Source organism: Dendrobium catenatum, unplaced genomic scaffold (genome assembly GCF_001605985.2).
Source record: "Dendrobium catenatum unplaced genomic scaffold, ASM160598v2 original_scaffold_99840, whole genome shotgun sequence".
Classification (NCBI taxonomy): domain Eukaryota; kingdom Viridiplantae; phylum Streptophyta; class Magnoliopsida; order Asparagales; family Orchidaceae; genus Dendrobium; species Dendrobium catenatum.
In genome coordinates, this window is record NW_021418278.1 from 1 (window position 1) to 17,070 (window position 17,070).

General features: G+C 36.7%; 1 protein-coding gene across 1 annotated transcript; it reads left to right on the forward strand.

Annotated features, from left to right (window-relative positions):
• Window positions 1–135: 135 nt before the first annotated feature.
• On the forward strand, window positions 136–16,808 carry LOC110093484 (retrovirus-related Pol polyprotein from transposon RE1). The gene is made up of 9 exons (XM_028692001.1): window positions 136–4,161; window positions 4,776–4,852; window positions 6,277–6,370; window positions 10,010–10,103; window positions 13,661–13,734; window positions 15,618–15,728; window positions 16,041–16,112; window positions 16,273–16,293; window positions 16,737–16,808. Exons 1-9 carry the CDS (start codon window positions 136–138, stop codon window positions 16,806–16,808), a joined length of 4,641 nt encoding a protein of 1,546 aa, XP_028547834.1.
• Window positions 16,809–17,070: the final 262 nt, after the last annotated feature.

A 17,070-nucleotide genomic window follows, 5' to 3' on the forward strand; every position in this document is an offset into this window, starting at 1 on the left:
ATTATTACCGGGTTTATCTTCTGCTCAACTCTATATATATCTCTGTATTGTATTCATAACATACATAGAAATCTTTTACTGTTTGTCTTCTTCTCCAAGCCTTTAATCTTTCTCACATGGTATCAAGAGCCTCTCATGGGGGATCAAGATTCCGTTTCTTCCCTCCCTCCCTCCTCGCTCGCCGGAACACCCTCTGCTGCTGAAATCTCCATTCCGGCAACTCTAAAATTCCTGATTTCTCATGTCAAGAATCTAATTCCTCATCCCCTTACCACCGATAATTATGCCATTTGGAGAATTCAAGTTCTTCAACAGTTCACGGCAACGGGCTACGCCGGCCATCTCTCTGGTGAATCCGTCTCTCCTTCAGACGCTAATTCCTCTGCTTTCACGAACTGGAGACTTGTGGATAGTCTTCTCCTTTCCGCATTATTCTCCACGATCTCTCCGTCTCTTCTCCCATATGTTATCACGGCAACTTCAGCTTACGAAGCATGGACGACTCTCGAGCGTCGTCTACAACCCTCAAGCCGCTCGCGGGTTATGCAGCTCAAGAACGAGCTTCACAATATTCAAATGAAAAATCTCACGATGCAGCAATATCTCTCCCAAATCAAGAATATCGTGGACAATATCGCTGCATCTGGATCTAAGGTCGACCCGGAAGACATTATTCTGCACATACTAAACGGTCTTCCCGCCACCTATAATTCTTTCAAAACATCCATTCGCACCTCGCCTGTTCCGTCGGATCTGGACAACCTGTACGCCTTGTTATGCAATGAGGAAATCCATCTCAATCAGGAAATTGCAAAAGAACAGACTACAAGCTCTCCTGCTCTTTACGCCGCGCCAAACAATCCTCCTCGAAATCGCAACTCTAAACGGTTTATCAAGACCAAGTCCAATTCTTCCTCCATCCCGCAGACTACCAGCAACACTTCTTCTAGCGGAAACATTCGTCCCATCTGTCAAATATGTGGGAAGATTGGTCACGTTGCTCTCAATTGTTGGTACAGATGTGATCTCAAATATGCCCCGACATCAGTTTCAAATCCTCGCGCAATGCTGACTACTCCGACTTCATATCCAACCCAAGATTGGATTCTTGATACAGGCGCTTCCTCTCATCTCACACCAGACAACTCTAATCTTCAAACATCTTCGGCTTATCACGGTCAAGATTCCATTTCGGTGGCCAATGGTTCTTCCGTTCCCATTCAACATTCCGGTCATGGTCTACTACCGTTGCCGGACACCGCGCGTAAGCTTTATTTACGCAATCTTTTACACGTTCCTGCACTCACTCACAATCTGCTTTCAGTTTCGAAATTAACTGCGGATAACTCCATTTATATTACTTTTTACGCTAATGGTTTCGAAATGAAAGACTCTCAGGATCACCGTCTTCTACTCCGTGGTCGACTTAGCAACGGTCTCTATCACATTACCTCCATTCCTGACGATCCACCGCTCGCTCTCCTCACAAGATCCAATGACGCTTCTCTTTGGCATGCACGATTAGGACATCCGAACAATCGGACTCTTCAACTCGCTGCTCGTTATCTACCTGTTTCTTTTACTTTCTCCTCGGTTAATCATTGTAAAGCTTGTAATACGGCCAAGAGCCATAGAATTGCTTTTAATAAAAGCATGTCGGTTTCCTCATCTCCATTCGAACTCATTCATTCGGATGTATGGGGCCCGGCTTCGCTGCCTTCGTCTCATGGTTTTCGCTACTATGTTGTGTTTATAGATGACTTCTCTCGTCACTCCTGGATTTATTTCATGCACAATAAAAACGAAGCACTCTCTAAGTTTAAAATATTTTGTAATCTCATTCAGAATCAGTTCGGGACTCTGCCGAAGTCGTTTCAGTGCGACGGCGGCGGCGAATTCATTAACAAACTTTTCAACTCTTTCTTACAAGAACAAGGTATAATACAACGCATCAGCTGCCCGCACACACCTGAGCAGAATGGCATTGCGGAGAGAAAGCACAGGCACATCCTTGATCTTACAAGAACTCTTCTTCAAGGATCCAATGTTCCGGCACAATTCTGGAGTGAAGCTGTTTCTACGGCCATTCACTTGATAAATCGTCTTCCCTCCAAACATACGTCTCACAAATCTCCTCATCAAATCATATACAACAAGATTCCGGCCTACGATCACCTAAGGGTCTTTGGATGTCTCTGCTACCCGTGGCTACAGCCTTATACCTCCTCCAAATTTTCTCCTAGATCTGCTGAATGTGTCTTCCTCGGATACTCGACAGCTCACAAAGGATACATTTGTCTCAACCTGGGCAACAATAAAATCCACATTTCCAGACATGTCGTCTTCCACGAAGATATTTTCCCATTTCAGATGTCTGTTTCAAATCCTGTAATCCCGCCAACCACTACCGACCACACTCCTATGCCACTCATTCTTGTTCCGGCTTCCTCTGTGACTCATACCAAACATTCTTCATCGTCATCTACTCTGCTGAATTCCCACTCTACAGATAATCTGCTACCCAGAGTTCCTATGGTCAGTACCTCAGCTTCAGTCAGTTCTCGGGAACCAACTCCAACGATATCGCGTGCGGCTATCGCGTCTCATCCGATGCAGACCAGATCTAAATCTGGAATATCAAAACCGAATCCCATTTACTCCCTCACTACAACTAATCATACACATCCAACTCCTACTTCTTACACTCAGGCAGCTCAACATCCTCATTGGAGAACCGCAATGGAAGCTGAAATCATGGCGCTCAGACATCAACATACCTGGTTGCTCGTCTCTCCGCCGCCTAATAAACACGTCTTAGGTTGTAAGTGGACTTTTAAGACAAAACTTCTTCCTTCAGGTGCTGTGCACAGATACAAGGCACGATTAGTGGCACTTGGTAATCGTCAGATATTTGGTGAAAACTATACCGAGACATTCAGTCCGGTCGCCAAAATGCCTACTATCCGTCTACTTCTCACAATTGCGCTAAATCGGAAGTGGGATATCCTCCAATTAGACGTTTCCAATGCCTTCTTGCACGGAGAGCTAACCGAAGACATTTATATGAAGCAGCCACAAGGTTTCGTTGATCCCACTAATCCAACAGCAGTGTGCAAGCTCCATAAATCACTATACGGGCTCAAACAAGCCCCGCGACAGTGGTTTCAAAAACTCACTGACTTTCTTCAATCTCGTGGATTCCGGTTTAGTCGCTCCGATCCCTCTCTACTTATCCTTACTAAACTCAATTTACAAATCTATTTTCTTATTTATGTCGATGATATTATTCTTACAGGAAATGATCACAACGCTATTCAATCTCTTCTTCACAGTCTTCACTCATCCTTTGCTCTCAAACAGCTCGGCAAGATCAACTTGTTTCTGGGCATCCAGGTGCAACATTCTGCTCACGGACTATTTCTTTCGCAAGCCCACTATGCTGCCTCTCTGCTCAACACAGCTGGGATGTCCGATTGCAAAAGCTCTCCTTCTCCGATGACCTCAAACTCCAAATCAAAGGCGTCTTCCGATCAGCCATTTTCCGATCCTCTTCTGTACCGGCGCTTAGCCGGTTCACTACAGTATCTCTCCATCACAAGGCCAGATATCGCTTTTGCAACCAACAGAGTTTGTCAGCACATGCAATCTCCCACTGTCCAAAACTTTCAAGATATCAAGCGCATTCTACGCTATATTAAAGGAACTATTAACTTCGGTTTGCCCATTGTTCCCGGTGATCTTCAGTTGCATTCTTACTGCGATGCGGATTGGGCTTCCGACAGTTCGGACAGGAAATCGGTATCGGGATTCTGCACCTTCCTTGGACGCACGCTCATCTCATGGACCGTCAAGAAGCAAGTCACCGTCGCCAAATCATCAACCGAGGCCGAATACCGGTCTCTTTCAGCCAACATTTCGGAAGTTTTATGGCTAAGACGCCTGGCCGGGGAACTCCAAGCTGAACAACCGTCCCCCACACCTGTTCTTTGTGATAACATCTCCGCCATTGCCATAGCTAAAAATCCAGTATTTCACGCTAGAACGAAGCACATTGAAATCGACTTTCAATTTATTCGTCAACACATAGCTGCCGGAAATGTCCAAATACAGCACGTTTCGTCTCAAGAACAGATCGCCGACATTCTTACCAAGCCTCTTTCGGTCTCTCGGTTCAGTGAGTTACGAAGCAAATTAAGTATTCAATCCTTGAATACTTAATTTGAGGGAGGCTGTTAGCACTATTACCATAATACCCTGTATTCTGTTATTATTACCGGGTTTATCTTCTGCTCAACTCTATATATATCTCTGTATTGTATTCATAACATACATAGAAATCTTTTACTGTTTGTCTTCTTCTCCAAGCCTTTAATCTTTCTCACACTTTTTACAGAGCAAGAAAATCTCGAGGATTTGCATCGGTGAATGCATTTTCTTTTTTTTTTTGGCTTCTATGGAATCAATCGGCAACCCTGATTATCCTGACAATGATGATTCAAATTTTTGCGAGCATAAGAACTCAAATATGCTTGCATGGATGAAAGTGTTGCATATCTAATTATTGGCTTCAGTGGATCAAAATTGTGTCTGCAATCAGTTAATAGTGTAGCACATCATACGGGCATTAGATTCTATTGTTGAATTTAATTAATAAAACACCCTAGACCAGAAACCCTAAACCCTAGTTCACTTATGTGGCACCTTTCAAACTTTTGTAGTGCTATGATTGCTTAATTGCATCAAATTGCCAACATTCTTGCTGACTTTCCTTACAGGGTTTGAGAGGGCTTTATGCAGGTTTCTATCCTGCAGTCTTTGGGTCAACAGTTTCATGGGGATTGTACTTCTTCTTGTAAGACATGCTAAACTTTTTCTGCAAAATCAAGATGAATCATTTACCTCACAACAAAGAAATATTTATTTGATTTTGCATAGTAACAACTAGCATAAAATTGGTAATATTGTTTTTGGTTATCCTTGCTCCATAGGTTCATCAAGCCTAATTATATTGCTTTCCCTTATTGCTATCTTTTCACTGTGTGCTTGGTCTCTCCCTTGACTTCTTGTCAATTTTAGAGTATGATAATTTGTTTCTTAGCTTTTATAATTTAATATTTTTTATTTGGGTCTTTTTTTTTCCAGTTTGCAGGTTGACATTGTGTGTAAAAGAAAACTTAATAGTTCATGGATTTTACTGATTTAATATTTGAAGAAATTAGTATAATTCAAATTTTAGTTTGATTGATTTTACAAAAATAAAAACCAAAATCCCCAAAAAAACTAAACTGCAACAAATGACCAAACGTATAATTTAACAACTAAGTTAAACCAACCAAATAAGACCAGTGTGGTTCGATATTTTGGTTTTATTCATATTATGCACAGCCCTACCGGCCTCATTTTTGCATTTATGACAAATTTTTTAAAAAGCGATTATACTTGATAGGTTTGTGCTTAAGATGTCTGGTTTGAGCTCTGTCAAACTTTTTAATGACCAACTCGAAGTGAAGAGATTTATTGATTTGGTTGGAATATTATTATCTTATGGATATTTATTTGAAATTGAGGTCTTTGTCTTTTTCATTGACTAAATATCATTGTTTTCTAGTAGAAACTCAACCCATCTTGTTCCTACTAGAAATGTATAACTGTCATATCTTTTAATTTTACTGGCTTAAAAACATACTGTTACTACAGTAGCTGTGGTTTTCTCCTTACCTTCACTGTCTTGCATATCCTATCTTCATCAATATTTTACTGTTTCCCAGAGTTTTATGAGATTTATATATTTTGCAATTGCTTTGTACCTGGTTGTTAATCTGAACAATTTGACCTTTTAGAGGTAACTTGCATGAGAGTATATTGCTAGTCATAAATGCATGATTGTGAAGCAGTGTTCAGATTCACCATGATTATGCATTATAAATTGAACGCATAATCATGCATTCATAACTCACTATATCTGCATTTACTTGGAAAGTGTTGTTATTCTTTTAAGGGGTTTGTTTTTTATTTTTATTGTTAATTTTTTAGTTTAATGTTTTAATGTTTTCTCTCACGAATATGAACTTGAATATGAAAGTTCATCCTTTTAAGTTGGGATTGTTTTTTTTTTTGGATTTTATAAAGGTCCAAATAGAAATGTGCCTACTTTCTTTCTTTGTATGCCATACATATCTACTGTGCTCATCCTCAAATTTCTGTTGTTAGTCAAATTTTTATTTTTATTTCGAATGATTGAATAATCTAAGAAAACTCTTCCATCCCTTTCTGTAGTTATAGCAGAGCAAAGGCTAGGTACACAAAAGTTTCTGATCAAAGTCTCAGCCCTGGTTACCATCTTGTTGCAGCCGCAGAAGCAGGTGCTCTGGTCAGAATTGAAGCTTCCACTTTGATTAGCAAAAAGATTTCTAGTTTTGCTTCAAGTTTTGTTTCTAATGATAAATTAACTTTCAAATAACAAATGCTTTATTGTTCCTAGTGTGTTAACACATATTTCAATGTTGATAGAACAAATCTTGATGTTTTCTGCTAGTTTCCTTTTCGTGATGTGCTTCTTCCTATTATACTAATTATTTGCTTAGAACTTTAAGTTTTTATAAGCTTTTCTGTTGGGGACATTTTAATAGGCTTAGCAATACACATTCCATTTGATTTCTAGTTGCCAAGCTGTATTTTCATAGTAATTCTCTTTACAATCTCTCCCATCACTGATTTATATAATGGATTATTTATTACTGTTTTTTTATAAGTGTACAAATTTTTTTTACTTTGAAGTGATGCAATGATGTGTCAGCTCGAAGCACAAGGCAAAACATTGAAATCCTGAAATTTGATTTTATATATTTGTGTTATTGATAAGCTGCCTGCCCTCCACTATGAAATACCATGAGATAGAGAAGGACAAAGTATTTATGTTATCTTACATATTTTCTTTTCACGACACTTAAGGATTTTTACAAAACCTTAAAAACAAATGGGAAAAATCTCTAAAATGCGAAGCATTATGAGATTGGTCATTTGCAATTGCATCATTATGAGCCTGAAAGGAGTATATGCTACATCAATTTAACTTGGTCAGCCATGCTGCTTAGTCTCTAGGTTAGCAATGGCTGGGTAGTTTCATTTGAATTGAATGGTTACCTAAGATGAGCACTTGAAGCAAATTGTCATACTTTTAAAAACCCAACAAGTCATCAATGGCCTATGCCTCACAAACTTTTCGGCTACTTGGCCCATCTGAATAAGAAGAAAACTTTTTGTTAGCTAAGGCCTACAAAAAAAAAAAAAACCTCTTTGATAGGATTTTACCTTCGGTTTCTTGGGCCACACCCTTGATTCTTTTTTAGCTAGGCTCCCTCGAGCAAAGACCAAATGGTACACTGTACACATCCTTTGACTATTTAGAATTGGTTTAGTGGCAGAGCAGCAACAACAACAACAACAACAACAACAACATCAAGCCTTTATCCCACTATGTGGGGTCGGCTAAATGAATCCTTTTTCTCCATTGTGTCCTAATAAAGGTCAAATTCTCATTTAAATCTAATAAAGAAATGTCATTCATAATATTTTCTAACCAAGTCTTTTTAGGTCTGCCTCTACCTTTCTTAACATAAGTCAAATCTAATACCTCTACTCTCCTAATCGGGTCATTGGAAGGCCGCCATGTTATGTGACCAAACCATCTAAGGCGACTCTCTCTAATCTTATCTTCTACTGGAGCTACTCCAACCTTTTCACGTATATGCTCATTTCGTATCCTATCTCTAAGGGTAAAGCCACTCATCCACCTGAGCATCCTCATCTCTGCCACACTTAACTTAGTATTATGCTTCTCTTTTAATGGCCAACATTCAACACCATAAAGCATTGCAGGCCTCACTACCATCTTATAGAATTTTCCCTTAAGTTTTAGGGGTACTTTTCTATCACACAACAAGCCCGATGCATTCCTCCACTTCAACCATCCAATTTGAATTATGCTGATAATATCCCCATCTATTTCATCATCACTCTGAACAATAGATCCAAGATATCTAAAACGTGTACTCTTATTAATGACTTGATCGCCCAAAGTTACAATCCCCTCAATAGGTCTATTACTACTAAAATTACACTCAATATATTCCGTTTTAGATCTACTCAAGCGAAAACCTTTAGTCTCTAATGTTGGCCTCCATAATTCAAGTTTACTTTCAACTCCCTCTCTAGTCTTATCAATAAGAAGAATATCATCAGCAAAAAGCATACACCAAGGTACATCCTCTTGCAAATGTCTAGTGAGAACATCCATGACTAAAGCAAAACTTAAAGGATTCATGTCATTATTATTCGACAAGTTTTACGCTGGCTGTCGACTACCTAACGCAACCCTCCATTTTTCTCATCTAGGACTTGGGACCTGGCAACGACAATGTTAAAATTATGAGTTTGTTATTGAGTTTTCCAAGACCTCCATCTGTTCTTATCATTTGAATGACCATTCAAATCTAAATAACTAATGTCACTTAAAAAAATTAAATCAAACTAGAGCAGCTTGATATTCTCAATTGAGCTTTTTCTTCTATAACTGTTTAACCATGGGTATTTTGCCCATGATAAGCCTCAAATCAGGTATAAGGTCTCTTGAGGTCTATTGCCCATTTTGTTTTCTAGCAAGTCTATTTAATCCTTGGTTCTTCACTCGTGAGGCACATTTTTTGCTTCACTTCTTTTTCCCATTTCCATTTGGCGTGTAGCCATCTAGAGCTACCAATATGTTCTGTGCTTGTAGAAGAAATTCTTTGTGGATTTTTGGTGGTGCCGACACTTACCTATTACCAGTTGGAGAAAATTTGCAGTTTTGCAACTTCCTCCAGTTTCCATAACATTTCTTTTGAACAAAGTATCTAATGCTTGCTACTTTTCAGGGACATAAGCGTAGCTTTTATAGCTAGTACTCACTCTATGTTTACACTATCAGTTGTCACTCTAAATATATAAAATGAATATATGCTAATATATTTTACTTTTTTTTTTAATTTTCTTGAATTTATTGTTGTATTTCTTAAGCAAAAATTATAATCATTGAAGCTTAAGCTTTGCATCATTAGAATGTTAAGGGTTTTATTTCAAGCATTTTTTGCTTTTTTCAAACATGATTTGAGAGCACAAAGGATCATGAGCAATAAAACACAAAAATTTCCAAGGAAAGCACCTTGATTTTGTCCCATAAGCATAATTATTGCTGCGAGTGAAAGCAAGGTCGTCTCTACCATTAACATTTTTGCATACAACAGTCCCCACCATTTAGGAGAATATTACATGAAATTTAATTGCTAGGATCTTTTGATGCAGCTGCTATCTACGTTTAGGTGTTTAGAGTTTGTTGTGTAAACTTATAAGTTATGTAGGTTATATGAGAAATAGGAAGAAAGGGAGGGAGACGTTAACTTGATAGCTCAAGGTTTCGACTTTCAAGTAGCTAGCAATTTTTTCTTATTCAAACCTGAGGCTTAATTGGAGTATTGCAAGGGTTGGTATGAATTTTATTTTCTTTTTTCTAATTTCAGAGTACATAGAAATGTTGCAGGGGTTCAGTAACTTGATGGTTTTAAAGTTTTTAAACTTAATGCCAATTTTTATTTGTTGTTATTGCTTCCTGCTAAGGCCCTCTTTTTTCTAGCTATTCTTTTTTCACTTTCTTTAGCAACCTAGTAGACCTATTCTTATCCCTCTTCTTGCACATTATTTTGCTTTTTGAGTTTGGTGGGCTCATTACCATCTTAGCATCATAGAGTTGTTCTTTATTATAATAGCAAATTTGGCATATTAATGGGCTTCTTTTTCCTAATTTATCCGAACTTCACAGAATATGAAGCATGACCAAAAAGATGATTATGTGTCATCATATTATATTTGTAAATTTTGTTACTGAACTGAAATGGAGAGTGCCTACCGAAAGCCTGGAAGGAAAATGATTTAGGTGCAACAATATTGTATTATTCTAATATTATGAACATGACAGGTATGCGTGCTTACAAATCCCATTTGGCTTGTGAAGACAAGATTGCAACTTCAAACTCCTTTCAATCAAAACCGTCCATATATTGGTTCTTCTGGTATGTTTTTTTCATGTTTATTCTTAGTATTTGTTCCCGATAGATTATTTGAGATTTGTTTTTCAAGAATTATTGCCTGCTGGATATGTTTTAAGCTACAATATATCTTTTTGGATTCAAAGAAAGTACAACAATGTCAAGAATGGATAAAATCAACATCAAGATAATAAAATATTTAAAGTTTATCATGAATGAAGAAGGAAGCAAATCCTTTAAAGATTGGGAGCACTACAACAACCGGTCGGCTACAACAACTAGTGGTTCTATTTATTTCAGCATTAAACCGGTCTCAAGCTCAAACCCATTTTTAGTATTTTGTTAAATTTTAATTGTATTAAACAAGCTTGTTTGAACCTCTATTAAACCTAAAACTGATTTATGTAAACCTCTATAAATAGACCCCAAATGTTATAATTGAATTTAGGAATTAAGATTTCTATTTTATTTCTTTTCTAATCTCTCTTCTTCCCCTTTTTCTTCCTAAGGAGCCCACACATACTCAAAAGATATTGTCCCCTTCTTGATGTAGATCAAGTAGCTTGACAAATGGTGCTCTCATTGCACTAAAAATTCTATTTCTCGCTCCTCTTGCCGGCCAGCAGTCTCCACCGCAGTAAACACTTGTATTAAGCCGCCAACTCTCTTCTTCTCCCCAATAACATACCTTTCCACCTCACACCTTACTGGCCAGCACTCTCCACCACAGCCAGCCCTCCTTTCAGCCACCAGACCTCTTCTCCTCCACTGAAACTCGATTGTCCACCTCCTAATCCTGCGGGCCAGCAGTCTCCACTGGCCCAGCCTTCATTTCAGCCTGCTGATCTGCTGCATTCAAGAGCAACAGCAAGAAATCTGCACCAGTTAAGTTCTCCGTTCACCTACAGAAATCTGCTGCCCATCAGTTCTATTTTCAGCAGCAAATAACAGTAAAGGCAGAATCAAGGATGGTTCCAACATCAATAACAGGTCCAGAAATCAGCATCAAGGGCAACTTCACAAATTGCATCAGCCTCAACTTCAGAAATCTGCAGCATCAAGATCTTGATTTCCCTTCCAAAATCAGTCCAATTCGTGCAATTTACTCTTTATTCTTTTAACATTCTATCAGGTCACGGTTCTTATCAAGAACTACATCTTTTATTCCCTTTTAGCAGCCACCAAAGACCTCTCAGCATGAAAATGCAGATTTGACAGGTCTCTGAACAATTCAAACCAATCAAGAATTACAATTCTCCAAAATCCAAATATCTCTGAACAAGCCAATGTTTAACTTGTCTCCATTGGATCATCACTTCAACAATTCCATACTTTCATGCATTCTATTGACAAGAAACTTGATAGTTTGTGCATTGATCACCCACCTCCTTCATTGCGTCAAGATCCTTTCTCTTCCGCCAGCATCCTTGATTCTGCTGATCAAATCCCTTCTCCACTGCCTTCACCATCTCATACAAGTTTCTCCTTTCTTAAATAAATGAAAATTGAACTACCTCGCTTTAATGAATTCGACGTCAAAACATGGACCTTTAAAGGACAATAATACTACGATTTTCACAATACTCCTGATTATCATTGTGTTAGAATAACTTCCTTTCATCTTGAAGGACCTGCAAATACTTAGTATTAGTAGTTACACATGAAAGCACTTTTTTTTTCCATCTTTCAACCTTGTGAATAAGGTTGTTTTTCATGGCGATAGAAGTGTTAAGCAACAATATATCATTTTGGATTCAAAGATAGTACAATAACAATGTCAAGTATGGGTGAACAATTCAGAAAACCATCATCAAGATAATAAAATATTTAAAATCTATCATAGAATAAGAAGGAAGCAAAGCCTTCAAAGATTGGGAGCACTATAACAATCGGACGGCTACATCAACTTGTGGTTCAATTTATTTCAGCATTAAATCAGTCTCAAACCCATTTATAGTTCTTTTATTTTACTTGTATTAAACCAATTTGTCTGAACCTTTATTAAACCCAAAACCGTTTCATATAAATCTCTATAAATTGACTCTAAATGCTGCAATTGAATTCAGGAAATAAGATTTATGTTTTCTCCATTTTCTAATCTCTCTCCTTCCTCTTCTTCTTCCTTAAGGAGTCCACACCTACTCAAAAGATGATTTCCCCTACTTTATGTAGATCAAGAAGCTTAACAATATGCTTTTATGCCAATTGAGAAAACATGATGAATTATCGAGCACTTAATGTTCGAGTTGTTCAAAGTATTTCAGAGCCCTCAAATATTAGCATCAACTCTTTTGAAAATGGAAGTTAAGTCTAGCAAGTTTACAGGATTCTATATGCTTTTCTCTCTTCTCTTTCTCGTTATATCTCTTTGTGAGACCTTTGAGTAGAATGAAATAGATAGTAAAAGTCAATCACTTGAGTCCTATTTCTTGGTGAAGTTGGGCCACTTTAGGAATTTCAAATTGTCTTCGTAGAAATTATGATTTTGATAAAGAAATTCAACCATGCTGATTCTAAAGTCACATGGGAAATAATTTTGCTTAATGCATCCTAGGAATTCAAGAGTTTTCTTGAGAAGAAATAAGCAATAAAGTCCAATGTACCTCCGAATGGAGAGGGGAAATATATCATCCGTCACATGAACTCATGATTTGTGCTAATGAGGCTTTAAGATCATAGAAAGAACCCATCTCTGATATAAATACAGTAACTTATTTTGAAATATTTCGTTATTTTTATTTGGCCCACAATATGACTGTATTTATAGGGGTTTTACAATGGATAAAAACATGAATAAATAAATGCAAAAATTACAAAAAAACAAAATACATATTTCCTATTAAATTAACACAAAATTGTTGATCATAGAGGAGCTAATCTAGAGATGGTGGAGTGCTATGTTAGCAATCTATGAGAGTATGTCGCAGCTAAGGATTTCACCAATGCCTCCTGCCTTGTTTGTCATCTCGTCAATGCTTCTAGTTGGTTTTACATCCTGCCAATGTGGCTATCTTTCCTAATTTAGATTTCGGTCATATGCATGAAAAGATTTAGGCCTTCAATAAGCAGAAATTTATCCATGACTCTCATTTTCTTTGGCTTTGCTTAAACTGTGTATGGGCCGGTCATGTTACTATGGTAAGTTGAGTGTTCTTAAATTGATGCACATGCTTAAATTCTAAGTTGGAGGGCCCAACTTGGCTTGCTTCAATCTTCTTGGCTTTAAGATTTGTAGTGATGATTATAATGATCCTCAATCTTGATGCACTGCTCTCACTTAGGTTATAATCTTGTGTCTGAGCTGCATCATTCATTTATTGCGCGCCATCTACCCCAATTATTGTCCGCCTTATGGAAAAAGGTTCATCTTTTTTTCTTTTTTTTGAAAAAGGTTTTTATTTTTGGTGTTTTGTATGGTGTGATGTTATTTTTCATTTTCTTTTACTTGTTGTACGGTTGCTGTTTTTTTATGTTTCATTGTGCTTGTTTGTTTATTCCAACTTTAACAGATTGCAGTTTTCTGCCATGGCTTTAATTGATGAACTGCTTAAATAGTTTGCTTACATGTTATCTTAGATCAGATGCAGTAAGAACCATTTTCAAAGAGGAAGGATGGAGAGCATTCTATAAGGGAATTGGATCTGGACTTTTTCTTGTATGTTATTAACCTGGTTTTGGATTATTTGTTTTTTAAACTCGTTTTTTGTTTGTAATTTGCTATGCTGTTTAAAGTGAACTTTTTTGCATGGGAAGTAGCTATCCAATTTCTTGTTTTTCAACAGAACTCTTGATACCATTGGAATAACTACAGAAGAATTTTAGTTAATGATTTTTTTTTTTTGTATTTTATTAAAATCAATCTGACCTGCTATCTTCTTCTCATGTAAGATGACAATAAAAAGATAATATCATCTTTGCTGTGGCATTATTTGTGAATCTTATAAATAGTATTGTGCTCATATCATAGATCCATGATTGCCTGTGTCTTCTAGCTTTGAAGAGCCAGGTACATGATGACCATTTTTGAACAATTTGGGTACACGAGACATCCATTTGTTATTTTTTAGATCTCAAATATGATTTATATTTTCCCAGTTACAAATAGTTTTCACACTGAGATAGCCTGAGTTCACTTTGTATGTCATTTATAGCCTTGTTGTGTTGAAAGAACATCTATGGGACATGGCAAGGAGCATGCAGCTTAATACGTGTCTACTAGTTTTATCATGTGATGCCTTGGTTGCCCCGTAAGTCATCTGCTATGACATATTTTCACATGTTGTAATATGGTATGGTCTGTTGTGTGTTTTAATACGCCAACTCTGAAAAATTTAAACTGCATTCCAAGGCATTCAATGGGTTCCTGATTGCTGAGGAAAAAGCTAGGTTAGAGAAGACTGCAACAATATTCAATTGGTCATTGGTCATGTTTATTGAAGGAACTCGAAGGAATTTTTTTTTGAGAAAGCTTTTATATGTAGAGTTGCAAACACAAATTATTTTGACATCCTAATACATATCCATGATTATATGCAAATGGGCAAGTTCCCCAAAAAATTGACTCTGGACATTCTTTATATAGTTTCTAGTTTAATTAAAATATGAATATATGATTTTGCACTTGATCTTTGTTTGGTATGAGTGAAGCAAATGGTCGAGCACATATCCTGTGTAGATTGATGTGAAACTTGGCAACAACGCAAATTGCCTTCAATAAGGAGAAAGATCTATTCACCTTTTTAGTGTTAGTACTTAGTACATTGTTAGCTTTCTATTATGTGATTTAGTGCAAGTATACCTTATTTCTTATTGATGAATTTTTGCTTCATTTTATTTAATATCATATTTTATCATTACAATAGCTATTATTGGCTATAATGCCATTAATCATTTATCACTAATTTGATTGCTCAAAGCTAATTTTGTCATTTCAATAAAGACATTTTCTATAAATGCCACCCAAGGTCCTGTGATTCAGTTGGCTTATGATGGAGTAAAAAATGCTTTCTTTTGGCATCCCTTTGCACACTGATTCTCGCTTTTAGGGTTATTTTATATTTTATTCCTCTCCATCTTATGCCTCCCTTAGAAAAATCCTATATTTTATTCCTCTCCATCTTATGCCTCCCTTAGAGAAATTCGTTCGCTTTATCTTCTTTTTGCAGTTCTTTTCTCTCTCCTTTCCTTTTCTCTTTCATCACATTCTTCTCTTTGCAAAACTCAAAATATCAAGAAACGGATCCAACACAATCTCCTTTTTGGTGCTTTGCTTTGATGTTAGAGCTGAAGCTCTTGAATTCTTGGAGTGCTGAATGAAGATATTTGTGTTAACTTATTCAATGGAGTCCATCATGCCCTTGAAAAAAAACTTGTATTAGGTTTGAACATAATCGTGAACTTTTTCTATTTTGGTCCTTTAAGAGAGTAGCTGCAGAAAAAAAATCCTTGCTAGCCTGTATTTAATACTAGTTTTCATTTATATACTTAATGAAGTTTGTTTTTTACTGTGGCTGATACATATCTATATATTTTTACTAGGTTTCTCATGCTGCAATTCAGTTCTGTGCTTATGAAGAACTTCGGAAGGTCGCCATCAATTTAAAATCTAGAAGAGAAAAGACAGACGTGAAAGATGGTGATAGGTTACTGGTACCGTGACACAGTTCTTACATTCTCAACTTCTGTTGCAGATTTCTGCATTACTATTCTGAAGGGTATTTGGCATAAGAAACTTAGGAAATGACTGACCTTAGATATATAAACGGATTTTTCTTGTTATAACTCAATAAAAGAATATTTTGTTGGCTTCTCATTGGATTCTATGTAAGTTTCACTAGGCATTTTTAGATTTAGTAGTGGTTTACTGCTGCGTTCCTAGAACAGAAAGGAGAAAAGGGCCTATATTCATGTTTCCATTAGCTACTATTTTTTTTATTCTAAAAACACTCCCTTTTTTGGCAGAACTCTTTTGATTATGCTATGCTTGGGGGCGCTTCGAAAGTTGCTGCTATTCTGCTTACTTACCCATCACAGGCATTTTCTCTTCTTATTTTCAAGATTAACATCTTGTTATGGCAAAAGTTTTTTAGATGATTTTAAGTATCTATTGTCCTTCTGTGGTTTTTTTTACTGTTATGAAAAATGCATGATAATTCATGTTATTGTCATTGATTCTTAGTTATTATCAATGCAGGTTATTCGAGCTCGCATACAAGTAAGAGTTATTATTAATTTTGCTCTTATTTTAAATCATTCTGTAAATCTTTTGTGTAACTGACTACCAAAGCATAACTGCAACTAAGAAATCCTATATCCTTATCTTTGTGAAACATTGAGTTTACAATTATCAAAGCTTCACAATTTTGTTATTAATTCCTAAGCAATTCATGTTTCCATATATGTTTCACATCAGTTATTCTGCATTGCTTGTTTTGGTTTGTTATTCGTTTGGATTTCAAAAAAGTAGTTTCAAGTTATTGATAGGAGTCAGGATACTACTCTTCTCAGCGAATCAAATCTGCTTTAGGGATGTGGATGAAGTGATGAACATCTGAATATCCCCTTTTTTAAAGACTATAAGCTTCTTAGGAGCTACCTGTCCATGCACTTTTTTTTTTTTTCGGTCTTACGAAGGCTGACAGATTGGTTTCTTTTCAGCAAAGGCCAAGTAGTGATGGAATCCCAAAATACTTGGACAGTTGGCATGTAGCATCAGAAACTGCAAGGTGATTAATTTGATCACTGCTTTATAGTTCTTAAGTTTTCTAAAATGCACCCACAACATTGAATTGCTGGATGGCATATTTGTTAAGTTTTACTAGGTTACTAACTCATGAGAAACCATGCATGCATGTATTGATGCAAGTGGATGGATATTTGGGTCTAATTGGTTTGGTGTAACATAAGGTACCAACCATGAAGTTCTTTCATGTTAGGTTTGTAACACCCCAAAGTATCAAACTACCCTTTAACAGTACTGACAATGTTACTA